At 40.4% G+C, this 26,053-nt stretch overlaps 2 protein-coding genes across 3 annotated transcripts; one reads left to right on the forward strand and one right to left on the reverse strand.

Annotated features, from left to right (window-relative positions):
* Positions 1 to 860: 860 nt before the first annotated feature.
* KBTBD2 (kelch repeat and BTB domain containing 2) lies at positions 861 to 14,642 on the reverse strand. Of its 2 annotated transcripts, none has more exons than XM_027675645.1 (4): positions 14,444 to 14,642; positions 7,147 to 7,677; positions 4,019 to 4,184; positions 861 to 3,582 (listed from the first exon to the last, which is right to left on the reverse strand). In XM_027675645.1, exons 2-4 carry the CDS (start codon positions 7,314 to 7,316, stop codon positions 2,047 to 2,049), a joined length of 1,872 nt encoding a protein of 623 aa, XP_027531446.1. In that variant the 5' UTR covers positions 7,317 to 7,677; positions 14,444 to 14,642; the 3' UTR covers positions 861 to 2,046. The 2 variants fall into 2 exon arrangements, with proteins under 2 accessions (XP_027531446.1, XP_027531447.1); XM_027675646.1 differs by having other exon boundaries at positions 14,422 to 14,642.
* Positions 14,643 to 14,816: 174 nt separating this feature from the next.
* Positions 14,817 to 25,701, forward strand: LOC113963995. The gene is made up of 7 exons (XM_027675647.1): positions 14,817 to 14,883; positions 16,805 to 17,037; positions 18,259 to 18,419; positions 19,175 to 21,040; positions 21,983 to 22,108; positions 24,037 to 24,162; positions 25,344 to 25,701. Exons 3-7 carry the CDS (start codon positions 18,272 to 18,274, stop codon positions 25,379 to 25,381), a joined length of 2,304 nt encoding a protein of 767 aa, XP_027531448.1. The 5' UTR covers positions 14,817 to 14,883; positions 16,805 to 17,037; positions 18,259 to 18,271; the 3' UTR covers positions 25,382 to 25,701.
* Positions 25,702 to 26,053: the final 352 nt, after the last annotated feature.

A 26,053-nucleotide genomic window follows, 5' to 3' on the forward strand; every position in this document is an offset into this window, starting at 1 on the left:
TGATTCTCCAAATTGCATTACAAAAGAGTATCACTGTTTTTGTTTTAATGTATGCTCCCTTGCACAGGCTTGCAACATGAAAGCAATATAAACAGACCTATCGGCAGGAGCCCCTGAGTCACCTCACCCTTCTTATCTAAAAAATGTAGGCGTTAAAAAAGTTTATGTAATGGTAAATGCAAACATGTTATGTCACCTTCTTAAAAAAAAAAAATTGGTAGCTTGCCATTGTTATTCTGGGTCCTATAAATCCCCACATGGCACAAAATGCCAAAGCACCAGGAAGGGTTTTTATATAAGGCAGGTTTCTTACCTAAAGTCCCCTTTCTAGTCAAAACCTTTAATAATTGTACAAGACAAAACTTTGTAAAGCCACTTGAGGCCTAGTCCCAACAATATATAGGTGTTGTCTTTGTTGAAAGCTGCAACTGTATTTAGTGGAATAAGAAATGGAATTTGGGAAAAGCCAGTGGCAGTCCGGACAAAGGAGTAAATAAATTTGATTAATCAAGACTGAAAATAGGTCTGCCATCTTCTGAATTTAGGGAAAAGGTTCCTCATTTACCTCCTGACTGCCTGCTGTTCTTTACTTTTAGTAGGGCAGAATTTGTCCCGTGACTGGAGGAGCGCTGATTTATAAATATGATAGCAAGGGATTAAAGTTCTGTGTAATCCTCAGTTGGACTTGAATACCTAATTTCTAGCTTTCACTGACTAGTAAGCACAGGCAACTTAATGTACTCATCTCCAGGCTTAACTATTTCAAGTTGCCTTCAATAAGCGACTTGCTACAAGTGCACATGTGGTGGGAAGGTGTCATAGCTCTATCTATTTCAACCAAAAAGCACACTCAAAGTCAGTTGGATTCAATCTTTTTTAATAAATTAATGTCATTCAAAATACAGTGCCAGAACATGATGCAGCTGAACATGCTAGTAAGGTTTGTCATGAAGCACCTGTGTTCATGTTAGATTGGCGGCGCCCCGCTACTGCTAGTGGTTCCTGGGATTAATGCCAGAGCAGCACTAGTCATCTGCTCTCCTGCACACACAGCACAGGATATTCCTGAATTTTGCTTCCCCCCCCCCCAGTAAAAAACCTGACAGCTAAGGGATATCTATACACAATCACACTACAGTAATGCTTGTTATTAAATTAACAGAAAATAAAGACCTGGTTAATCCACACTAAAACTTTGTTTTACAATGGAAAAATACATCAGCAGCAGGAAGTAATATACATGAGCCAATGTTACTGTAATACAGAGTGTGGAGGCATTTACTGATTAAAGCCCCACACAGACCCGCACTATGAGGGCTGGCAATTCCTATTGCAAGCCCAGCAACTTAAGTCCACACCTGGTAATCTACCAGCTGCTTGGAAGACCTGTATTCTAAATAGACAGGTATAAGTTAGTGAAAATAGAACACATGCACCTCATCATACAGCTTGACTGAACCTGCAGTCATTTTGCCCCGCATGTTACCATACAATGGAAGATCTACCCTTCCTACCACAGGTAGATCCATGGGATTTGTTTCTTTTTCTTTTAATGGCATTACTATACCAACATGGATATTAGTATTAAGTAGAGTGCAGCACAGTCCTTTTATTAGGCCACACTGACAGTTATATAACTAGCACTTAAGTAGAATATCCAGAAGTAGTTCAAATATAACTGGAAGATATTTTCAAAAGTTGAGACATCATCCTAGAAACATTAACTACTTTTTTTCTGAAGCTAATTTTCCTGAACTGAGACTTCATAGAACTAGAATTAATTCTTTAGACAAGTCAGATGCTTAAGCTTATGATATACATATACGTTTCTCAATTATCGGATAATAGTAATTCAGATTATGGAAGCATATCTGCTAATTTCATTTATTCGTACTGAATGGCGGCAAGTGTTATTAGGTAGGGCATAAAAATACAATTCATGAAAGACAGGTCTGACATTCCCATTCTCAGACATGTTCTTTCACAGCCATTTCTTTTCTCTTTTATAACTGAGCATAGGATCAGTTGTGCAGTCTAATTTGGGAGCTATACAGGTGGTAAAGTAACCATCTCCCCATCCAGCTCAAATTCATCAGCTCCATCTGGTGAGAAGAGATATGTTGGAGGTTTCCATGGGGACTCTTCAAGGCAAGATGGATACAGCTTTCCTACAGTGCACCGGAAGTCCTTCCCCAAGTCCCACAGCACACGTTCTGATATATGCTGCCTCAGAAACCAGCGATCGAGTTCCAGGTCGTACTGATAGGTGGCATACTTGGCTCTCTCGTTCATGTGGGTTTCTCGTATAAAGACACACAAGGAATTAGAGATGACAACGGCCCTAACACAGGGGTCGGAATAGCGCTTGGCAGGGATATTGGCTGCCATCCTCCACTCGTTCTTATTCACATCGTAGATTTCCACGGTTACGGAAGACCCGTCTACAGTACTGCTTGGGAGCCTTATACCGGAATTGCTGGCAATGTGCAGTCCTCCAATATAGAATATTTTATCACCAAAAGCAGCAGCCGAAGCAAAACACCTACTTGTTTGTCGCATGGCCATTTCCACCCACGCATCCGACCTGGGGAAATAGCAGTACATCAAGTTGTGTGCCATGACGTAAATGCAGTTGTGAACTGTCACTGCTGTGCTCCACTGCCACGCACAAGGCAACGGGCTCACCATGGTCCACTCATCCTTCTCAGTATCATATCTCTCCACAGTTCTCCTGTTGAGCTCCCCACCGACGCTGTCTCCTCCAATTGCATAGATGTATCCTTCACAGCAGACCAGGGATGGCTTTATACGAACAAACAGCATCGGTGTCTTTGGAAACCAAGTGTTTTGCTGCGCATCAAACCAGTAAAAGCAATTCACAGTTCTGAAGGCAGCCTGCAGTTTGCTGCTTTTACTGTGATTGGTTTTTGTGTTTTTCAGAGGAACTTGCCCACCTGCTATATATATGTCATTATCAGGAGTTACAAGTGTCCCAACCTTATGCAAGTCAGCAGGAGGGTTGCAGAGTTTGTAAACTTTTTCTGCCTGTGGGCTGTAACAGACAGAGGAGTAAAGACTACCAGGGTTTTCAGCAGCAGCTTCAATGAATATCATCATCTCCTCTTTTGTCATGCCAAGTCTGGGCTTGAAAAACTTGGGCATTGATTTGTACAGTCCTTGCACCACCACTGATTTATCATTAGGTGGTAAGCCTTGAAACCAGGCTCTCTGTGTTACTTCTGAAAGTGCATCGATTCGGATTTGGCTAAGAACAGAGGACAAATACTGCGATCGTGATTCCGTGTTGTACTCCAGCCATAACATAGCAGCTTCACGAACTGTCTCCTCCTTTTCCACATTTAAATTGTCACTGCTTAAAATATCTATCAGTAGATCGTGTGACAGTTGCATGAAAGCCTCCTGGTGGTACACAGATGTGAACTTGTGCTCCACCATTCTTTTAGCACTCTGTTTTAACTCTTCACAGCTGAAGAGATCAGCAAAACTTAACAGACGCACACAATTTTCTGCATTAATTTTTTTGATTAAGTATTCTCTACACCGCTGTAACACATCATCTACCTGTAATGCAAAGAAAAAACACAAGGAGTATTACTGCATACAATGTATGCCTTCATGTACCAGCAGCACATAAAAGTACCTGCATCTGGTGTTGAACAACAGAGTTTAGGCCTGGAATACTCGATATACACAAAAATACAGCGGTGACTCACTCAACTGCTTCATACAGATGAAGTACACCACATGACTATGTCTGCTGGAGAAACTAATTTTCTAAAAGTTAGAAGTGCACTGGTTTACTTCCACCTTCCACAGGGACTGTAATGCAAAGAGGGATGCACACACAAAGTGTATTTGATGAACAACTGCTGTCTATACTGAGCAAACTGAACACAAGTATTTTGAAATGACTGAACAGGAAAGATCATTTAACAAGACAAAGAATGAAACAGTTTGGAGATAAGAAGCTGCTATTTCATACTCAAAACATTCCTACCTGTAAGAAGCAGGCAGTTTCATAGAGCTGCTCGACTGTGCTGTCACTTATTGCCAAGTTACCCGTGTACGCATAAGTTATGATAATCTGTAAAGTGGCTGCATCCACATTCCTCAGGTGTACGTGTGTTTGTTTACTTTCACTCAGCCCGCTCATGAACATGGCTCTGAGGAGAAACATACATGTTAGGACAAGGATCAAGAGTGAGTAATCTTAATTTACAGTCACCTGTAAGTCTTTGGTGATTACACTCCAAAAGGTGAACAGTCTTTTTGCTTGCCTATTTACAGGAGTTTAGTATTTACCTCAGGCTAATATCTAATATTAAAGATAAAGCATTTGTACAGAACATTCTAAAAGTACCATCAGTGCCTTCTGTAGAAATATTTTATATTCAAGAAAACTCTTCTATGTTAATCAGCAGAGAACTAATGATTTTGGAGTTTTAATAATGCAATTTAAACCTTTTTCTATGATAAGTGATAAGAGGGAAGAAACATCCTCCAGAAAATACTGTTGTAATGTACTACAGCTAGATTTTAGATTCTAAAACAAAGGAAGCAGATTTATGTAATGGACTGAACTAAGTCATATCAAAAAGGATGCTCCTCTGGGAGGAGGAGAAATGGAGCAAGGACTAGCACTCTATGAATTATTTCTTATATACCATTCATCATAACATGCAGTAAACTTCAAGTTTGCAGACAAAAATCAATAACAGAAAAACCTATTAGATCTGATCTGGGGGGAAAAAGAAACAAAACAAAAACATAAGTATTTCCATTACACCTCCCTGAAAAAGAGTAGAAAGGCAATTTTAAAAAATGGCTATTGTTTCCATAATGTTTTATGCACCTATTGCCCACTCTGGTATTGTAATTGTAACACAGTTAAGGACTATCTGGAATCTCGTACTATAAACCACATACCTGTCAATTTTCTTAAAACGGGGGACATTGGTTTTAAGAGCTTTATATTAATTCAAGTTTGGTATTTATGGCTGTATTGAAAATTCAGTTCAAGGCTCTTTATTTGGGTGATTTTTGGAAAGCAAGTATGACAGAAGTTAGAAAGAATCTACTCTTTAGTCTTGCCTCTGGCCGTAGAGGTGAAGGGAACCTGGAGATACACTCCCTATGCATAGCCATTCCAGGAAGCATCCAATACAAAGACAGTATAGTATGGCCAGTCTTCGCGAACAAAGATTTTGGGAAAGGTCTTTTACCTTTCCAGCCTGCGCAATGGATTTTTTAGGTGAGACACAGCATGCGCTGAACTGAGCCCACCCTTTAATCCTAAGGTTCATCTGCTGGGGCCAAACAAGCTTGGACAATGGCAGTGAGGTCCTCAGGACATAGGTTTGTTTAGAGTGACCTTCTCGTAGATGGATGGCCTCTCAGGGCTAACGAGCTCCATCTGCCCGGGGGACCAGGAATCGAACCTGGGTCGCAGCGGTGAGAGTGCCGCATCCTAACCACTAGGCCACCAGGGGTCCCACAAAGACAGTATCCCATCCCCATTTCTCACAGAAAGGAAGAGGGAGCTGTTGGAGACTCTGGCTCTAGCTGATGCTTATGCACTGCTGAGCAGGCTGTGCTGGAGCAGGGCTGCACATCGTTCAGGCACAAAGATGGAAGGTAGGCTGGCTGCAATCACACACAATGACTGGATCACACCAAGAGATGCTTTGCCTTTCTTCCTCCTCCTTCAGGACTATCAATTTTTCATAATAAAGCTAAATTTAGGAAGCTGAGCATCTTTTTGTAAACCAAAGTAGAGAAGAAAAACAGAACATGACAAAACCACAAGTCTGATACTTCTTTTAACTGGTGCCGAAAACCTCACTACATAAATAATAAACAAACACATATGAATAAGAGATTTGACTGCACATTCTGATGCAGCACACTGTGTGGACTCATGACAGCTTTCCAACCTTATGATTAACCACCCACATTAAATCTGGCTCCATTTCCAGTGGCTGTTATTTTACAAACTGTAGGAACTATGTCATTTGCACAAGGCCAATGGTAATAATCATTATCTAGTGATCACACAATACTTGTTGCTAAAAATTGGACCAGACTCATCCGAGATGAAAAAATAAACACAAAAACTAGCAGCAACAAAAATTAATAAATAATCCTTGAACAGTTTTCTACAAGAAAGGAGACAAAATAGAGAAAACATTTTAGATGTGTTCTGTACAGTGAGCCCATCTCAAGAACAGCAAATTTGCAAAGCCTTCTGTGATTAAACAGGAAAGTTATAATCCCTCCACAATGCATCAGGAAGGTAAAACATGCGTGGATGTCACCAAGACTAGTTTCAAGCTTCAGAATTCCTTCCAGACAGGCAGATTAATTATACTGTGTTGCCAACAAAAAATGATTAATCACTGCAGAAAATTCATGGTGCCTCATCATCAAGGTCTTACTATGAATGTATCTGCAAAAAGGGGTAGCACTCAGTGTATCTTATTTAAAAAGCTTTTCAAAAGACAAGAAACAGGACACCTGGGAAGCAAGAGCTCCTGAATTAAAAATTTCAACAGTATCTGGGGAGGGGCATGAAACAAAACAAAAAAAAAGAACCAAAAGACTCTCAAACAAGGGAAGAGTTTCTAGCATCTTTGCTGAGCAGAGAAAAGCAGATGATTCAGAAAAGGAAGCCATGAACTTGCACAGCAACCCCTACTTTTAGCAGATGCTTCTGCTAAGAAACTACAGTTAAACACGATAATGGAATTCCCATAACCAAGTCTCAATAATCCCTTGTTATCCTACTTGGGGAAATAAAAACAGATTAAATACTATAAAGATTCAGTGTGAAGAAAAAGAAATTTACTAATTATTCAGACTCAATTAACTCCCTAAAGAAAATGAGCCATCACAAGTGTGATTTTTTTCCCCATACACTTCTTGTAGAAAGTACAAGACTTATCTACAGTTAAGTCACAAGACACTAGAAATTTTATTTTACTATTTTGGTGTTGGAAAGTAAGGATATTTAGGCTTTTTACTCACTTCACTGATCTTTAATCTCTGCAACACATTGCTAATTAATATTACACTCAAAAACAGGTATCAAATTTTATAGAATTAACAGAGCCTAGTTTGAATACTTACCTGAAATATGAGCTGCACGTTGCAAGAACCATCTTATGGCAGGGAAATTCAGTGCCCTCAACAATCAACACTATGTCAGTCAGCAACTGCTGTTCATAAAAGAATTTTAACTGCTCCAGCAAGGATACAGCATACTCTGTATTTATCTGCCTCTCGTCCTGGGTAGACATGACTGTATTCCATTAATATTTCCAGGACCACAGAGAAAAGTCAAGATCTTTTCACCAGAGAAAGGTCAGTTGAATGATTCTGAAGTAACCAGGAAAGAAATGGCAGGAGGTCTTGTAGCCTTCGGAAGTGATACTGTTAAAAAAGGGCAGTTTAATCTTGAACTGCTGAATCAATGTTTGAGACTTTGAACTACTGTTAGGTCATCATGCTTTAACTTGATGTCATAGTCTGTTCAGAGACTTTCAAGAGTGTCTGCAGAGCTCCTGTTGAGATCTATGACGCAGCAAATGAGTGAGCAAAAGTGAAGTCTGAGGTAGATTTCGTGGTAACATCTCGTGATCAGTGGCTGCACTTGAGTGACTGAAAGCAGGAAAATAAAATTAATTTACCATTAGCACTTTAACAAAAACCTTTCTTAGTTACCCCCTTAAGACTAATTGTTTAACAAACATTTCTAAATTAGTACTTAATTACTTGCACTGAAATCCTTTGTAGGAAAAAAATTAAACAACAAAAGTATCTAAGAAATGAAAAGCAGAAGAGTTTGTACATTAATTCTCATATGACCTAGACTCACAAATTAAAATAATTTATTTTGTCAACACAGCTTCTAAGGCTGGAGAGTTAAAACAAGGTTCAGTAAGACTTTATTCATCTTCAAAGAATTACCCAGATTTCCCACTGAGTACACCTGTGAATTTCATTCAACCATTGATAAGGCAGCCACTTTTTTTCCCCATTTCCTTAATAAACGGCTACTTTTTCCACTTCTTTGTTTTTTTCTACTTAAAGCTTATCAATACCAGACCACTAAAAATATAAATGCAGTTTCTTCAACTGCAACTTTAGTTTTCCAACTAAACTCTCATCATCACCATCAAACTGTTTATTTCACCTCTGGCATTCTACTAGAAAACAAGCAAAATCAGATAGGGATTGAAAAAAAACTAAAAACTTATATCCCCAATGCTTATTTGATTCATCTTCTCTTGTAGAAGGGCTTCACCTATTAATATTTCACATCCCATTTTTTAACTTCTGAATAATTTCCATACAGCCAGGTAGGCCTGACTGCTGCAGACAATGGAAACAAAAAATAAGAAAATAGTAGAAGCAAAGGGATGCTGGAATAGCAGGAGTCAAAACACCTACAGTGGCTACCAAAGCCTATTTACTTGTTTGGACATTTCTCCTCCTCTTAAAAATGGGGTCAGGTTTTATTTTATCTTCCATGTGGACACAAAAACATAATTAAGAATGAGATAGTTATGACAGTGAAATTACCATCATAACAGGCACCAGAGTACCAGCTATCAAATACTTTCAGATTTATTTAAACTTGCACTGTTCTTCTGCATTCCAAACCTGAGGAATAACCAGGGACATTTGTCTTGTGTCTAAGACATCACTATCATTATAGTTCCTGATGAACAGAGAATGCAGAAACAACTTGCTTGAAATGACATACTTTAAATTCCACACAAAAATAAATGATTTAGTACAAGATGAAGTCTGTAGAAATATCTGCCAGCCATATCAAAGACCTAGTATTTCAACACAGCCCTGCCTGTAATACAATTCAAAACCAGCTGTCTTTCAAGATTCACTCACTTGAAACAGATATGCTTAATTAATGCCACTTTAGTTACTACTAATTTAGTGTCACCCATCTTTTTCTTCATCATTGAAGAAATACACACAAACAGGAATCTGAAACTCTTAGTTTTCTCTCGTTGTTTAACTGGAAAACAGTCCGAATAGTCAAACCTAACCTTCACTGTTTGTTCAGGTGGACACAGTTAATTATGAAATAAAGAAAAGATGTTAATATTTGGGGAAAGAAGAAGTAGAGACTATTGTCTGCTATGACAGATACTAGCAGAAGTCTTGACTTCAATCCTTCAAGTTTCAGGTAAGCTCTGAAGTCACTAAACCAGAAGTATATTGAGGATATACAAAGATACTGCTCATTTAAAGCAATGACCTTCTGCTTCAAGTCACAGCTTCTTTTCACCAAATTCATCCTGTCTCTGCAGCACTGACCACTATCCTGGTTATATGATAACAGCTTACCATGCAACCTAATCCACTGACAGATTTTGCACTGAACTTTGGCTACAGAGTAACACCGACTTCCTAAGTGTGCTAGGCCCACCGAAATAAATAGATCATGGCTCTACTGGTATCCCAGGTCTCTCTGCAGCATTGTTTTTCCTGGCTTAAGAACAATACAAGCTGGTGGATTAAGATCTGTTTGGGCAGAGCATCAGTAATACTAAGCTTTAGCAAAAGAAGTCACTGATATCATAACTTCCTATACTGATGTAATTGTAAAGAATACAAGTATTTCTTCAGGAACAGGAAATAAGAGCGAAACTAACATGCACCGGTGCAATCATTAGGTACTAGAACCAGCCAAGGATGCCATGGAGAAATGGATATACACCTGCTAGTAAGATTAAAGACATTTTTGGCAGCATGCGGCTGACAGTCAATAACTGAAAAAGCAGACCTGTTCAGCAGAAGACAAGTTGAAACTGTGAAATTAATTATTATAAATAATCAGTACATTTGAGTACGGCCCTCAGTAGCAGAAAAGATTGAGGAGATGACAGGAGTCTTGTTGCAGAACATTTTTGTGATGTGAATCACCTTTGAACCATACATTTACAAAGCTGGAGTCCTTGGTTTACAGGAAACCATCTGTCATGTGCTCCAGGGAGGTGCGCATGGTAGGAACATGCTAGGTACATGGTTCCTGTTTTCCACCCTGTGTTTTGCTGCTAACAATAACCATTTGCCAAAGAACAAAGTTTGGCATTTGTGATAAAGTCTGGAGTTGCATCCCATTGCCTTGTAATGGAACCATTCTCCTCAGGAGAACAATAAATACATCAAGGATCTCTGAATTTCTGTTCCAAAATTGCTCTCATTTATATTGTCATTTGCTCAAGAGAAGTGACTCTGTTCAAAACAATAGGATAAGTAGTGTAGGAACATCATATAGTGCCTGAAAAGTCATCCAAGATTGCGTACCTTTCTCATACCTCTGTGAAGAGTTCAAAATGATTTTAAAGGAGATATTCTCCTCACTTCAGAGGCTGAAAAACTGAGGCACTGCAATAAAAAGCAGCTTGTCCAAAGCTGCCAACATAGTAACTTCCAACAAAGAAACACAAGAGGCTCAGCTCTTTCCAGTCCCAATCCAACATCTCTCTCATCACGCTGTACCTGGCTTGGATCTCAGATAAAGCACTTGGATATCAGCTAAACAAAAAAACTAGGGACTACAGAAGATGTGTACAGATGCACTACAGTCAGCTGTAGTTTTAATGGCCACACAGCAGTGAACATGCCTGACTTATGGATGAAAAGATCTACGGCTGAAGTTAGTTTAATATCCTGAACTGAGAGTCTCATAGAATAAAAATAATCCTTGGGTACAAGTTACTATGAATGAGACTCTCCCCTTCAACAATGTCACTGGAGTGACCATTTTGTTCTGGGCAACTTCTTGGAAGCCAGCTCTCTAAAACTGGATGGGCAGGTAGCTGCTGAAAGGCCACAGCGGTGCTGGATTGCAAATGAAATCAAGTTATCACCGGGTGATCCAAAGTAACTTCCTGTCAAGCTGGAGAGCAACATTAAGTAACAGGCTGATAAGAGGGTTTGTTTTTAAGTAATTATTCCTTTTCGCTTAAGTAATTTTAATGAGGTGGCTTGTTAACACTTGTTCATGTATTTCAAATCTGAATGAGACCATTCAAAAAATTAGTCATCAAATGTTAATGAGTTATGGGATAGGCTACTAATTGCCTTCCTTGAATCTGTTTATTTTCTGAGGTCAGGCAAAGATTGATAAACAGAGATATATACTGCATTACATACATGGCAGTGTTAATACTATACTTCAATGTATAACATGGAATAAGTATATTGACTATTTCCAATTTAATTGGTAGGGAAAGATATAAGATATATAGATACAATAATCTTCAACTGGACTCATGTAAACAAACATTTATTGTTTTGCAAATTATAAGAAGGGCAAAAGATGTATAGACATGCAATTTCTCTTTTGTTTTGTAGTTTTTTTAGATATTTTGATACTGGGAAAAGAAGTAAGTCCTTCTGAAAATCCCATTAAGTAGTCTGCCAGATTAGATGCCTAACTTCCCATAAAATGCTGGGAAACAGAAGATCTATGAAAGTGTCAGAGGTCCCCATCTGCATCTTCAGCCATCTAAATACCTCTTGAATTCTAACTTCACTAACTACAATTCACACTTCAATAAACCCGTATGTTTGGAAGAAAAATTAGAAACACAACAATCAAAACTTATCTCCCTGGACTTCAATTTATGTAATCTAGTTTTAACTAATTTTAAAAAGAATTTTAAATACTACTCTTGTGCACTTTTAATCAAATTCCTATCTCCATCCAAGGGCAGCTTCATAAAAATCACAAGTAAAAACACGTCTAAAGAACTGAGTCATTCACTATTTTTAACATAATAAAACGTCAGAATTCAGACCTGAGCAAGCATTCATGTGTGGAGATAGCAATCCTCCCAGCTAGCAACGCAAGTACCAAGCTCAGGCGCCTTAATACTTGGCTCCTATTCGAGATATTCCAAGTTACGAAATTATTATACCAGCTAATAGCAAGGGGAAATGCGAGTATTAAAACTGATTAGAATCAATTCTGTAAATTGATATGAAAGAAAGAAAGAAAGAAAAGAAAGAAAGAAAGTTGAAAGCTCTAGATTCTTGAGTAATGTATCAAATTTGCATCCTTGGCAGTGAGAAAGAAATAGGTAATTGATGAAGCAGTTCCAGACTTGGAAGTTTTCCTCTCTTCTAAAGCCATCAAAGGTGTCTTTGATAGCACTGCAGTCCAGAAAACCGAGGACATCAAGGAGATTCTAATAAAGCAACAATGTAAAATTTCACAAAAGACAAGGACAGATTTATTCCTACAATGTTATGTTGAAAATGACTATTCACCTGGAAACTACTACTGTTTTCCATACATATTATGTTTGGGAGGTTACAACTTTGAGGTAGGTGAGTTTTCTGAAACTATGTAGAAGCTAGAAACTAGAAGTGTCAGACTCCATGCTAACAACATGTTTGGTCACAATGCACTCCTCATTACCAGTTTCTTTCCTGTTTTTCTGCACCTAAAGGAAGTTATACACTAAAGGAAATACCTGCTCAGAAAGAAAATTAGCACCAGATAAACCAACAGCTTAAACTGGCAACTGGCCTTCTACAGTGAGCACAGGTAGTTTCCATCCCCAAGGGTGTTCCAGTTTTGTGGAAAGACTTGATGTGTTTTGGGAAATTAACCTTTGAAAAAAAGTGGGCCATGGATGTCTCCAGTAAGATTCAGTCACGTATCATGGATGTACAGAACAGTGGGGGTTTTTTCTCTCTGAACTCTAGTACATTAATGAAGCTAGTCTGTTTTATTTAACAACTTAAATCCATTTTCAAGTATGCATTAGTCCCTTAAATATTCACTACATGATGTTCAACTACAAATTCAAGCATTTCTGCATTACGAAATTAGATTAATAATTAATGTAGCTTAATTAATTGTAAGTTAGTTCCTGAAAGGTTAAGTCTTATAATGGATATCATATTCATGGATATAAAATTTATTCTCAAAGTGCAACAGCCACTAAATAAAGAAAGAGAAATTTTAGGATTTGCACCAATTCTGGTCTGTTTCATAATCACATGACCAAAACAAAAAAGCCTGCTTTGGGGAAAAAAAAAACACAAGCACAAACAGCCATCTGCCCAAAATGTAGTAAAAAAAATACTAAATAAGCAGCACCACCTTTCCTCCTCTTTGGTCTGTTCCTGCAAGATGCTACTTACACATCTTGAGTATAATGGGCCCTTCTACTCCACACGCAAAAATAATTAGGAAAGAGGTGCGACATCTATACTCAAATCATGAGACTACACAATTTACGCATCTGGGTATATTAAATACTAAAAGTTACCTACTTCTCCACATACATTTCTGAGAAATTGAACTAAGTTGAGTATTTTAATAACCTCTTAAATACATAATCCAAACAAAATTCATGTAGATACAGCCCTAGGTGAGCTCACAATAGCACACAGCCTTTCAGGCCCACTATGATCACAAAGTAGATGTAGATGATGTGGCTCTGCAATAAAACCTCTAAAAATGAACTTGCTAAGTACAGCACAAATCCATTTCTAAATCGGAATTAAAGTTCTTTCAAAAGCAGCAGGTATCTATCCTAGCAGAAATAATGGTAAATACCGGAAAAATCCTAAGCATGCAGATGACTAATTTCTAAGCTATACTATGCATATATGTAGTCTATAAAAGCTTACTAAGAATTATTCGACACTTCAAATCCCCATATAAACACCGAAGCCCCCCCTCGGCCACCGCAGGTACCAATAGCGTATACACGAACATAACTAGATCCATCAGTAGGGAAACGCGAGGGCAGCTACAGGAAACGGCAGTGCCACTACACTGCTGCTCTCCTCGAAGGCTTCATCGTGCCTGTGCCTCCAAGCACTTCCAGCACAAACACCGAGGCTGCAGACATCCCCACCTGCTCAGCCCAAGGGGAGCACTGGAAGCACCGCTGCCCACCCCACACCACAGCTCCGTGGTCACAGCCCCCTCCCGCCAGCGGGATGCGCCGACATGGGACTACAGGAGAGGAAACACATTTCTTCCCTCTCCCCGATGCCCAGGTGCGCCGTCCCGTCCCTCTGCCGCCGTAATTCCTTTCCTGCCTCCCCCAGAAAGAAGGGGACACCTTCCCGCCCCGCCAGCCTCTCCCGGGAGCCGGCCCTGCCCGAGGGCGGCCCCCGCCATCCCCTCCGCCGGTGCCCGGCGGGGCCGGGGCCGCCGCCGCCGGGCGGGAGCGGCCGCAGGTCGCGGAGGGAAGGAGGGGGCGGGCAGGAGCTGCGCCCGCCCGGGCGGGGAGAGCGGCAGCCGCAGCCCGGCGCGCCCCCTCCCCCCGTGGGGACGGCGAAGGGCCCGGCGGCCGCGGCGCGCCGGGACGCGAGCGAGGGAGCGCCACCGCTGCCGCCATCCACCCCCCCTCTGCCCCGGACAAACCTCCAACCGCCGCTTCCTCTTCTGCCTCGGCGTCCCGGCCGCGGGGAAGCGGGGCGGAGGAGGAGGATGCGGCGGCGGATCCGGTGTCTCTCCCGGGCTGCGGAGGCGGCGGCGGCGGTCCCTGGGCGCGCAGGCGCTGCCGCCCCCCCCCCCCCCCCCCTTCTTCTTCTTCTTCTTCCCCCCCCCCCCCCCCCTCTTCCCCCCCCCCTCCGCCCGCCGTTACGGAGCGCCGCGCCCGCCCCGTGTGCGCATGCGCGGAGCGGGGCGCCACCGCCGAGCCCCGCGCGCCAGGCCCGCCCCCGGTTTCCTGTTCCCTCTCCCCCCGCGAGCGCCCCCTGCCCGCGCGCCGAGACAGCGGCGCTTCCCGCGGGACGTGGAGCGGGGCCCCCCCGGCGCCCTCTGCTGGGAGGAGCGACTCACAAAGTCACAGGCTCAATTGGGTTGGAAAAACCACCTATGACCGAGCACCACCATGTCGACTCGACTATGGCATTATGTGCCTCGTCCCGTCGTTTTTTTCAACACCTCCAGGGATGGTGACTCTGCAACCACCACCCTGGCCAGTTCATTCCAATGTTTAATCACCCTTTCTGAATTGAAGAATTCCTCCTCATATCCAACCTGAACCTCCCCTGATACAGCTTGAGGCTATGTCCTCTTGTTCTGTCACTGGTTGTCCAGGAGAAGAGACCAACCCCCACCTGGCTACAACCTCCTTTCAGGAAGTTGTAAAGAGTGATAAGGTCACACCTGAGCATCCTCTTTTCCAGGCTAAACAACCCCAGCTCCCTCAGCCTCTCCTAATAGGACTTGTGCCCCAGACTTGTTGCAGCCTGGAGGCCTTCAGGCTTCAGGGTTAAGGCCCGGCCCAGCCATGTCCCACTCTGCCTCCCAGCATTGCTTCATCCCCTTGGGATCCACCTGCAAGCTGAGCCTGGCCGTGTCCACTTTACATTCCAGTGCCTCCTTTTCCCTCTGGGACTTGCCCTTGGTCCTTTGGCCCTCCTGGAATGTCCTTTGGCCAAGCACAGGTTTGATGGCCCTTGAGCAAATGCCACTTGAGGCTTGTGGAGCCTGGAGCTTGCCTCAGGAGAAAAGGAAGTGACAGGGGCATGGGAGGCAGGAGTGGGTTTTATTCTCATATGGGACCTTCACTTAAGAGTTGGACTCAATGATCCTTTCCACTCAGAATATTCTGATTCTGTGACTCTGATTCTGACTCTGAAGGCTGATGGGAGGCCCGAGGGAAAGGAAAATCCTGATAAATGCAGCTTTTTAAAAGCTAGTGAGTGTCATTTATTTTCTTTATTTGCCTTTGGGCCCACTCAGCAAAAGAAAAGCTAGGAGTTTCGCTTCAAAAATGTGAAAGTATGATGGATGCAGGAGCTGGGGATTTAAAACATCCAACATGAGTCATAGAATAATTGAATGTTAAGGTTGAAAGGAACCTTAAAGATCATCTAGTTCCAATCCCCCTGCCATGGGCAGGGACACCTTTTACTAGACCGGGTTTCTCAAAGCCCCATCCAACCTGGCCTTGAACATTTCCAGGGATGGGGTATCCAGCAACCTCCCTGGGCAGCCTGTTCCAGTTTCTTACAACCCTCACAGTAGAGAATGTCTTCCTAACATCTAGCCTAAATTTTCTCTCTTTCAGTCTGTACCCATTACTCCTTGTCCTGTCACCACAAGTGGCTGGTTGCACTAAGTACAAGCGCTGCCATCGCTGGAAAGGACAAGCTTTGGCTGGGGAGGTCTGCAAGGATTGAATCAGTCATCCTCCCCAGGCATTTTATATTTTGTGTCTTGGTGCAAAGAACATGTTTAATCCGAACATTATAGTAAGAAAAAAAACAGAGGTTTTGTGAATTTCCCAACACAGAAATGAAAACAGTCTCTAAGCATCCAAACCTCTTTGTTTTTCCTTAGCCACTCACCTGCCTGCATAGCTCATGCACTGTGCTTTCTTCTCCTGCCACCTGCCTCAGTACCTGAGCACTGTATTTGGAGATGTGCAATTCCAGAGTAGCAACTCAGATTCTCATCTCCTGTAAAGACCCAGCACAGAGTCAAATTGCAACCTCATATTTCATAAATTCCTGTCATACGGTGGAGTACACTGTACTGCAATAAGTGCTTCTCCTGTTCATATGGAAAGCACATTACGTTTCTCAGCCCACTTAGCCATGTTAGGATTGAAGAGCATTGCTCCCTTTACTCCATACTGAAAAACTGGCAAACCTTGGAAACAAATATAAACTTGGCCTTGTATTGTCTGATTTTTTTCCCTACAAGAAGTGTCTCTAACAGTAGATTTAATCAGAAGATTGGTAACACTTCTCTTCTTTTTTTTAATGTAAGTTCCACCATTACAAAAGGGAAATACCAGATTCACTTAGAGATGCAGCTTAAACATCTGCAAGATGAGACTGCCAGCTTTCTGTACACCAGCTGAAGGCCTTTACCGTTATTCCTACCCCCATGTTTTGACTCTCCTCCCACACATTGACAGAAAAAAGTCCCCTGCGTCACTGCTAAATAAGCCTCAGGTGGGAGGGGGAGTGGACAAGTAGCAGCTGCCTGCCATAAAGAGGGTAAGCAGAGGACGTGGTTACTTTCTTCCTGGGCTGTGAGCAGCAGCAACCTTAGTTTTGAGGGGCTCTAGGGGGGCAGGAGTAGCTTAGTTTTTTGTTGGGGGGGGGGATTGAATTTGTGGGTTACTTTCTTTCCCTACATTACTCTCTCTCTGAAAGGTCAAAATAATTGTGGGAGCTTTGGCCTAGGAGAGTGTGTAGGCTTTTTGATGCTTTCAAGAGCTGGATGGGCCACCCTACATGGAAACTGAAGAGGGCTCCAGTGTTCCTAAAAGTGTTCTGAAACTGTAGGCCGAAGGGTGTGCTAGTTTGTAACAGGTCTTGAATTAATTTTCCTATAACTTTAAAGTGCTTAAATTCTCCACAGATTTGAACTGGTGTTGGGTTTTTTTTTATTATTATTCTGTGCAGTCACCAGATCTTCTGTGTTCTTTGATTTCTTATGTTCTTTTTTATAACCTATGTGTGATAGGGTTGTATCACTTGCATGGGTAGGAATGGGCTGAGATTAGTGTGTTAGTTAACTGAAGAAATAAGTGTGGGAGGAAGTTCCATCTTGTGAATTTTTTATGATTCTGAATGCAAACTTACACATAAGGATTTTGGTGGGGTTGTTTTTGTTACCTATCATTTGGTTTAAGCATAGGAAGCGTGGTGTCACTGAAATATCTGGTTTACTATGTTAGCTATCATTGTTCTTAAATAAATTGTAAAGTACAAATCCTGAATTATTAGTGTTCTTATTGTGATGTGTAACAATATGTGTTAGCATTGAGAAGCATTTCCTTTCTGAAACATTAAATGTCTGATAATGTGAAGCCTTCTGTTGCCTTTTTTTTTTTTGGTGGCCTCTTGCTCAGGGCTGATAGACTGGAAGCTTTTTCTTTTAATTGGCTGGGATGCTACTTATGGATGCATACATCTAAGACTACTAAAGTTCTATGACTGTCCTGTGTCTTTAAAGCATGTTATAAGGTTGGCTTGAAGGACTAATATTGAAAGCTGCATATAAAAGCTAGCTTAGCAAGGGACAACTGAAATATTTGACTTTGACAGTAATGTCAGTCTTCTACTTTCTGTTTGGAAGACAGTAGCTTTCTTTTGGAATGATCTGGTTTCTTTGGGCTGGGAGAGGAATGACTGCTAAATTCTGGCAGAGCATAAAATCATTAGGTTGTGCAGTTTTTTAAGTGATTGATAACGATCATTTATCTCTTTCAGTGTTTAAAGAAAAATGAATACTGCCTCAACTTCAGAAAGTGGATCATATTCCACAAGCCACCCAAGACCCTTTTTTTATGCTCAGCCATCAGCACAACAGCCTTATCCAAATCCATGGTACCTCAGTCAGGGATACAGTCCATATTATGTACCTGCTCCAGGTAAGGTAAATGAGAGTTCTCTGTGGTAGCTTTGCTTAGTAAGTTACTGTAGTAAGTTACTGCTAGAGCAGAGGAAACAAATATGTATCTATGTTCATGGGATTCTTGGGAGCTTAAGTGAAAATTAATGCTTCAGTTGTCAAAAATCTGATTTATTAAGTATTACTTAAATATGTAGCCTCTGTGGTAGAAACCATCTGTTCCTGGAGAATGGAAGCTAAGCAAAATATTAAGTAATAGTCATCCTGCAGACATAGAGCTCTAGAACGTGCCTGGCAATTAATGTGTGTGTGTGTGTATATATGAGTTCCATACGTGCATACACAATAGGTATGGATATATGTAAGCTTAGAAAAGTTATTTTAAAAATAATTATAAGAGAAGTATTGTTAAATACATCTTGTAAGTGCTATACTTAGGTTAACTTCTATCTGGAGCTGTCTTTTTCAAAGATAATGCTATAGCAATATTCCATGAAATAACAAAAAAAACAGGTACAGAAAACTAAGTGGCGAATGTTCCAAGGAATGAAATCAAGCTCTGGTTAAAATGTAGGTGTCCAGATAAGCTATTCCATAACAAGGAACTCTCTCTGAGTTTTTGCACCAGATTTGTTTCCAAGCATTGAAAGGTGGCGTGCTTTATTTAACGATGTGTCTGATCTTGTAGCTGTCCCTGTGTATGCAAGTAAATATTTATCAGGATGACTTATTTCAGAAAGAAGATATATTTGTCTTTTTATCACCAATGTCTAGGCTTCCGAAGTGGAAATCCATATTTGCCGTTTTATTCTGTTGCGCTCCATGAGTACCCTGGATTTTTTGTTCCACAGCATCCAATGCATGCAAGAATTAACAGAAGGCCTTATTTTAATACTGCCCTACCTTCCCCTATGTTTTATCATGCAACAAGATTTAGACACTATAATGCCCCTGGGAAAAAAGTGGAGACAAAAGAAACACAGACTGATCCTAGACAGCCTGAAAGCAAGCAAAAAAAGCATCAAGATATCCGTACAGAAACGAAAGGTTGTGATGCAGGAAATATGGCCTGTGTTTCTTCTGGTATAGGTACAGAGACTGAAAGTACTTCAGAGAAACAAGATTCATCTGGATCTTCCATTGTGGTAGACAGAGAGTTTCATAACAAGGACCCTGCCAGCTCTACGCAGTATAGAAATCTTCCTACTGGAAGCTATGCCTTTGAGAAGGAAGAAGTGAGGATAGAATATGGAAATGGCTCTCCAGCTATTCAGCTGTGGAAGTCCTTTAAAGAAACTATCCCTTTGTATGATGTGGCAAGTGGTAAATCAGTCCCAGAGAACATAGTGCCATGTGACTTATTTTCTGTTAGCTCATGTGAAGGCATGATATATGGCCCTCACGAAGGGAGGCAAATGGTGCCAGGAGCTTCCTTAGATGAGAGACAAGCTGTTGTCCCCACAAAACAGGGTGCTGAAACTGTGCAAGAAAAAGATGTCCAAAATAACGAAGTGCAGCTGGATGCAGAACAGCTGGCAAATATAAGTCAACAGGCAAAATCCCCCCCAGGTGAAACCATGGCAGTACAAATCACAGAGCTGGCAAGATCTGTTGGCATAGATAGACCAGTGGTAAGACAGGATGTGGTAATAGCTAAGAAATCTGGCACTAAAAAATCTACAGGCTCTATTCAACAAGCAGGACTACTTCCATCTAATATGGAGGTAATGAGTGACTTGAGTTTTCAGCAGAAAAAGCTGAATTTAAGCCACAGAGCAATCAGTGAAAGCCAGACAGGTAAAAGTATTCGGTGTGACAAATCAATTGAGAAGCATGCTACAAACTACGACATTTGTTTGCCACAAAGGAAGTGTCAAAGTGTAATCAGTCCTTCTTCTGATGATGAGCCTTCTTCTCTAGAGGATGTGTCAAGTGATAATGCCCCAGTGTCTTATTTTGTCCCTGACTATGTGCTTCAGAAAAGCATGTATACTTCTCAGAAAAGTACAAACGGCTTGGAGAAAGAGAATATTAAAAGTGGTGGGTCCCTTAATGAAGATGAAGTGGTAGAAAAGGAGCAGATGAACAGCTTGAATGATCAAGATGACAATTCTTCAGCCACTAAGATTAAAGAGGCTTTCAGTAAAGGTAGAAAGCTGGGAGCTGTTTCAAGATCTTCTAGTAGGAAAGAAATCAATTCTCTCAACAAAAAAGCAACTAAAAGTTTATCAGAAGTTGAGGACTCCGAAGAATATTATGTGCAGGTTGAAGAGGAGGATGAAGATGGAGAGGATGAGGAGGATGAGGATGATGACATGGATGAAACGGAGTATTTCTTTCAAGAAACCCTTCCATATGGAATCTTGACACCAAATAAAGGAAGTTTCTACCAAGTTGGCCGGAGGGTTCTTTGGAAACCACCTAAAAATGCTGTACCAGCACAATTAATTAGCTGGCCCGCTCAAGAGAAAATGAAAACTAGGAGTGGGCTTGTTGAAAATATTGGTGTAGTTTACAAGCCAAAGGAGAAAGAACAAGATGAAGTTGTATATAGTGACTATGGGTATTACGGAAGAAAGAGGCCTATGTCAAGAAGAGAAGGACTTGAGCACCAGCGAATGCTACGGAAATTCTTGGGAGGTAAGCTAATTGCTGAGGATGAAGTGCTGATTAATAGCATACACAAAACACCTAATTGCAGTTGCAAATTGTAGCTTGAACCAGTGGGAAGATTAGAGGATGTTGTAGCTTTAAGTTTGGCTTAGAGCCAGATGTCCTGCAAAATACTTCTTTCAAGCAGGAGTTCGCTGCATTTTTTAACCTATTGCATAAGGATTCTACATCTTCACAACCACCAGAGAATAGTGCAGAAACTCTCCTTTGAGTCAGATTTGATATACTTCACTTTCTGGCATTAGTGGCAATTTATTAATTTGAAAAGCTTAAGGTCATTTGAACTACATGTTTACTGGTACTTAATATCTTGGAAACTCTGCATTTAAGTTTATACAAACAGTCTGACTTTCCTATCACAGGCTCATGCTAGGTGCATTAAACAGGATTAAGTTCATTATAATCCAGTGGATATACCCTGTATAACTTCTCTGCAGAAGGGGAGTCAAATCTTTTTTTTTTTTATAGCATCTGTTGCTTTTTTTTAGAAACAAAAGTTTTGCTGTATTTTCAGAAAAAGCAGTCTGAAACTATTAAATTTGACCTGGAAAAGGATATCTTATTTACTCAAAGGTAGATGTTAGAAATTAATCTAAACGGAGAATAAGCAGTTATGTGGGCACCTTAGTAGGTGGCTGCTGTTTAGTATAGTCTTATATTGTGAAAGACAACCATTATATTTACTTTTAATAACAGGCTTACTGTTCTTAAACTTTTTCTTTCTACAAAATCTGTAGACCTAAAGTGGCTTATTTTTGTCAAGTGTGGCCTTCAGAAAACTGTTTCTATTTCAATAGACTCCTACAATTAGATCCAGTAGCAAGGTTTGCATTCTGGCTTGTGGATCAAACAGTATATAAGCAAAACTAAATACTGACCTTAAATCAACTTTTTTCTTTTTTTAATTAGGAAGGCTGCTAAGGGAGACTGTGGGGACGCTGCCTGAAGAGTATTGGATTAGAAGTGGTGCTAAACCCAAATTCAGTAGCCAAATACATGGTAGTGTCTCACCTCCAGCCAAGAGCAAAGACCAAGGTACAACTTCCTCAATGTATTTTTGTTCTTAAGGAACATTCAAAAGGATATGGTACAAAATAGCAAGCATATGATATTTGGATGAGGTTTGAAAATAATAAAACTAATTCTTGTTGCTCTGATATTGATGAAATGCCTCTCAGTCGGTACATCTTGGGCATATTTACAGCCTTGTCAAACCCTAATAGGAGAATAACAATGCATTATAGGTACTTTGGGGTTTTTGAAGGTGTTATGGGAAATCAAAGCATCAAATGCTTTGACGTGGCCATGTGAAGCCTTTATTTATGTAAAGCTGTTACTGCCATAAACTCTAATATTAAATCTTTACCCAGATAATGCTTCTCTAGAGTGCATATGCAGTGGTAGCTCCTAATCTTTTGATCTTATTTTTGAGTAAAACATATAGGGAGTGATGTGGTAGCTACATAGGCAAATGATCAGGGAAAGTAGCATAGGCCAACAGTTGCCCTAATGCTGCTAAAGGATGACTGAGTGCAAATCATTGTGATCTTGTCAAGGAAAAGATGAAGTAAAAGGTTAGATAGTTTCAATACCTGTTTATTAACTCCTGAAGCAGAATGTTTTTTCTTTACAATTAATATTTACTTGGAGTTCAGATCTGGTTTGGATGCTTTTTAAGGGTGTTTCTTAGTGTCATCATCATCATGGCTAGGCTTTGTGAACGAAGATTTGGGAAGGGCTCTACCCACACTTGCTACAAGCATGCTGGTGGCTAAAAAGGCCTGGAACAGCTATAGAATTTGTTGTAGTGCTACTCTCCTGGGTCACATGCCTTCAAGTATCTCAGGATCAGTCTATCAAATAACGGAGTGTGAAGCTATTTTCAGAACAGACTGACTCGCTTCTCTTCAGTTCACTGATAATATGTATCAGATTTTCTGTATCAACAGCCTAGTAGACTATTCTTTAGAGTGTATTCCTCAGAGTTCTCTCTCTGCATTGCTTTCTTGCTTGAGCATATTGGGGTTTGGGATTATTTGCATCTTCCATTGGAGGCTTTCTATCCACAGACTTCAGTGTTGTAGGGGTTCTTTTTATTTTAGACTGCTCTATAAAAGTTGAAAACACTTTAGCAGCACTGTTCTTAGCTCCTCTACAAGGATTCATAAAAGTATGATAATAGTTCTAAAATAACTTTGTTACTTTTAACTTTCAGCATGTTGCTTCTATCTCTTTGAAGTCACAGATGGTCCACCATACTGAGGATGTTTGGTCTATGTGTTATTCCTTGCTTTCTCCTCCTCCTTTTCCAGCCTGTGTAGTTCGAAGAAGCTATCACAGTGTTAAGAAGCAGGAATCAGTGTTTCCTCAATGCTGTTCATGCCCATGGATACCTCAGAAGTGATAGTAAAATCACATCCTCTTTAAAATGTTGCCTATATTAGGATTTGTTTTTTCAAATTAATCTTAAATTTAAGCTCCTGCAAGTAAGGGGGGTTGGCTAGAGATATAGATATATTGCTTTAGCAGTAATATCATATGCTAAATTTGACTTCTTGAAGAGTGTAGCTGTGGTGGATAACTTGACAGGTCTGAAGAATTAAGTTTTCTAACGACAGTGGGTGAGTTGGATCACTTGGACAGCTATCAACTAGTCTTGAACACTTAGACAATGAGCTAGAGCAGAATTATCCAACTCTCATCGGGTTCTTTTTTGCCATACTAACACCTATCCAAATTATGACCCAACATACAATGCATCCAGAATTATGGTTAGACAATGATTCAATATTGTAGACATACAAGACTTGCTTGACATGTGTAGAGTCAATTTTATCAGCTAAAAGGCACATAGAAGGGAGGGAGAAAGAGGAACATCACAGGTCAGTTGTTGAAAGACAAGGTTATAAATTTGTCTTGAGACCGCGTTGAAGAAATAACACCAGTTGTATCTTGCTATTTAGGATGCCCACCTTTGGTTAAACCAAAGAAGAAAAGAATAGGCAAGCCACCTTCAAAACGCAGGGACACAAGACATGAGGTGGAAGAAGAAGAAGTGTGGGAGATGCCTAAATACAGTATACACCAAGGTTAGTATACAGTGACAAGCTACAAAAATAACTGTTACCAGTATTTTTTCATTACTGTCTCAGGGATTAATTTTTCTCTGTTTGAACTGCAAGGATGTTGGACAGCTTGTGAAATAATAGGAAATGCTATGTATGTGGACAAGATAAGGGGTGGGGCAAAAAGGCAAGCTAAACTTTGCACTTAGTCACCTTGCTATGAATACCAGTGTAGCTTTGACCAGGTTAGGTTCCTTCTCTTTGCTTAAGGTAAGGATGGGGGAGGAAATCTGCAACAAAACCTACTGTTTTAGTCTAGTTGCTCTTCAGACTGCTCTATGCTTTTAAAGGGCTGGGTCCTATGTCACTTTGCAGTATATCCTTTTCTTTAAGCTACAGATCTGTCTCAACCAAAATATTGTATTTTGATACAACACAAATGCATATAGATAATTCTTAAGAACTTTAACTTTATGGAGCCGGAACTTCTTGCTACTTTGGAGGAAGATGGGGAAAAATAATGGGGGGAAAATCACATTAAGTAGGTTCAGTAATAATTATGCTTTTGTGTATTTGTGTGAGAGTCTGAAAAGGTTATAAATTGAAAAGGGGTCTGTACATATAGGAAGCTACCTAAAAGATCAGATTTCTTTCTGGAAAAGAACAAGCTAGCATAGTAAAGTGAACTTGAATATTCCATCTGGAAACACAAGTAAAAAGTAGTCTCTCATATTGAAAAGAGGATTGCACTTCCCTGTATTTGCAAGGTTGGAAACAAACTTAGACTGAATTGTCTTATTAGTGAAAATTTGGTGTCAGTCCTGAAGCCAGATTGTTTCTTTAATTGATGATCAGTTCTTAGTAGAAGCAACCAGGAAACTTGCATAATCCCAAAATACTTCTTATTTGTCCCAGAAATAGTTGATGTTTCTTGGATACATTCAACATAGTAGTTACAAGAACACACTGAGAATGTGCTATGGGTTTCACATGGAGCTCTTATCTGTTATACTGGGATATTCTGAAGCCCAACGCTACTCATGCAGAGTTTATACTTGCTGGGAAGTCGAATACATAATTGTAATATCAACCATCAATGCCTGCAGTAGGAAAAGGCAATCACTTATGTCTATCTTTCTTTAGAAGCAAATTGACATATTGTTTGGAGGCAGAATGCACATTTCAGTCTTTTTTTTTACTTTTAGGTCATGGAACAAAAAAGTCCCTCTGTAAGAGAAGATAATTGCAAATATTGGGGCAGGAGGGGGGAAAAATGTATCAAAGGTTTGTTTTGCATAATCCAAAATTCAATTATTATTGTATATTTTGTAAGTTGCTCTGCACTCTTAAGGGGTAAGAAGTGACACTGTAAAGACTGAGGATGCTATGAAAATGGAATTAAGTATTTAACACCGGTCACCTTTTTATAACTAGCACATCCACTATTTAAGTAATAAATTTCATAGAATTGCACTTTGAGACTTTTTGTATTCAATCAATACACAGCAAAAAAGCTTAGCATGGGCACATACATGCACCAGTGCTGTTATAGCACACCAGTTATTGCTGTCCAGCTCCTAAACTCTGCAGGATTGTGAAGCCTGTCAGTGTCATCTCATGTGATGTGGACATAAGCACGAGATTCTCTTGCATCAGCTGGATTTTTGGCTGGATTTGGTTTTGTAAAAGTGTAAAGGAATATAGTTAGAGCTGTATCAAGTCCAAGTACTGACTTGAAGTTTCAAGGCAGTTCCTCAGATCTTCTTCTCTTCAAATACATGATTGAGGACTAAAACTAAAGCACTGAATTGATGTGATGCTTCCCCTTCCTCCTCTTCTTTTCCTGTGGAGATTTTTTGAGTCCGTTATGGAGAGCCTGAGCTGGAGAGATGGATCTTGAAGGTGAAACAAAAGG

Source organism: Neopelma chrysocephalum, unplaced genomic scaffold (genome assembly GCF_003984885.1).
Source record: "Neopelma chrysocephalum unplaced genomic scaffold, ASM398488v2 Primary Assembly neopelma1_26, whole genome shotgun sequence".
Lineage (NCBI taxonomy): Eukaryota > Metazoa > Chordata > Aves > Passeriformes > Pipridae > Neopelma > Neopelma chrysocephalum.

Excerpts from the sequence above, each read along its gene's own strand:
- LOC113963995 (XM_027675647.1), top strand. The coding sequence starts at position 18,272 with ATGAATACTGCCTCAACTTCAGAAAGTGGATCATATTCCACAAGCCAC. Across the intron at positions 18,420-19,174 it reads ATATTATGTACCTGCTCCAG|GCTTCCGAAGTGGAAATCCA; the intron begins GTAAGGTAAATG and ends ACCAATGTCTAG. Across the intron at positions 22,109-24,036 it reads AGCCAAGAGCAAAGACCAAG|GATGCCCACCTTTGGTTAAA; the intron begins GTACAACTTCCT and ends CTTGCTATTTAG.
- KBTBD2 (XM_027675645.1), bottom strand. The coding sequence starts at position 7,316 with ATGTCTACCCAGGACGAGAGGCAGATAAATACAGAGTATGCTGTATCC. Across the intron at positions 4,185-7,146 it reads ACGTGCAGCTCATATTTCAG|AGCCATGTTCATGAGCGGGC; the intron begins GTAAGTATTCAA and ends GTTTCTCCTCAG. Across the intron at positions 3,583-4,018 it reads AAACTGCCTGCTTCTTACAG|GTAGATGATGTGTTACAGCG; the intron begins GTAGGAATGTTT and ends TTTGCATTACAG.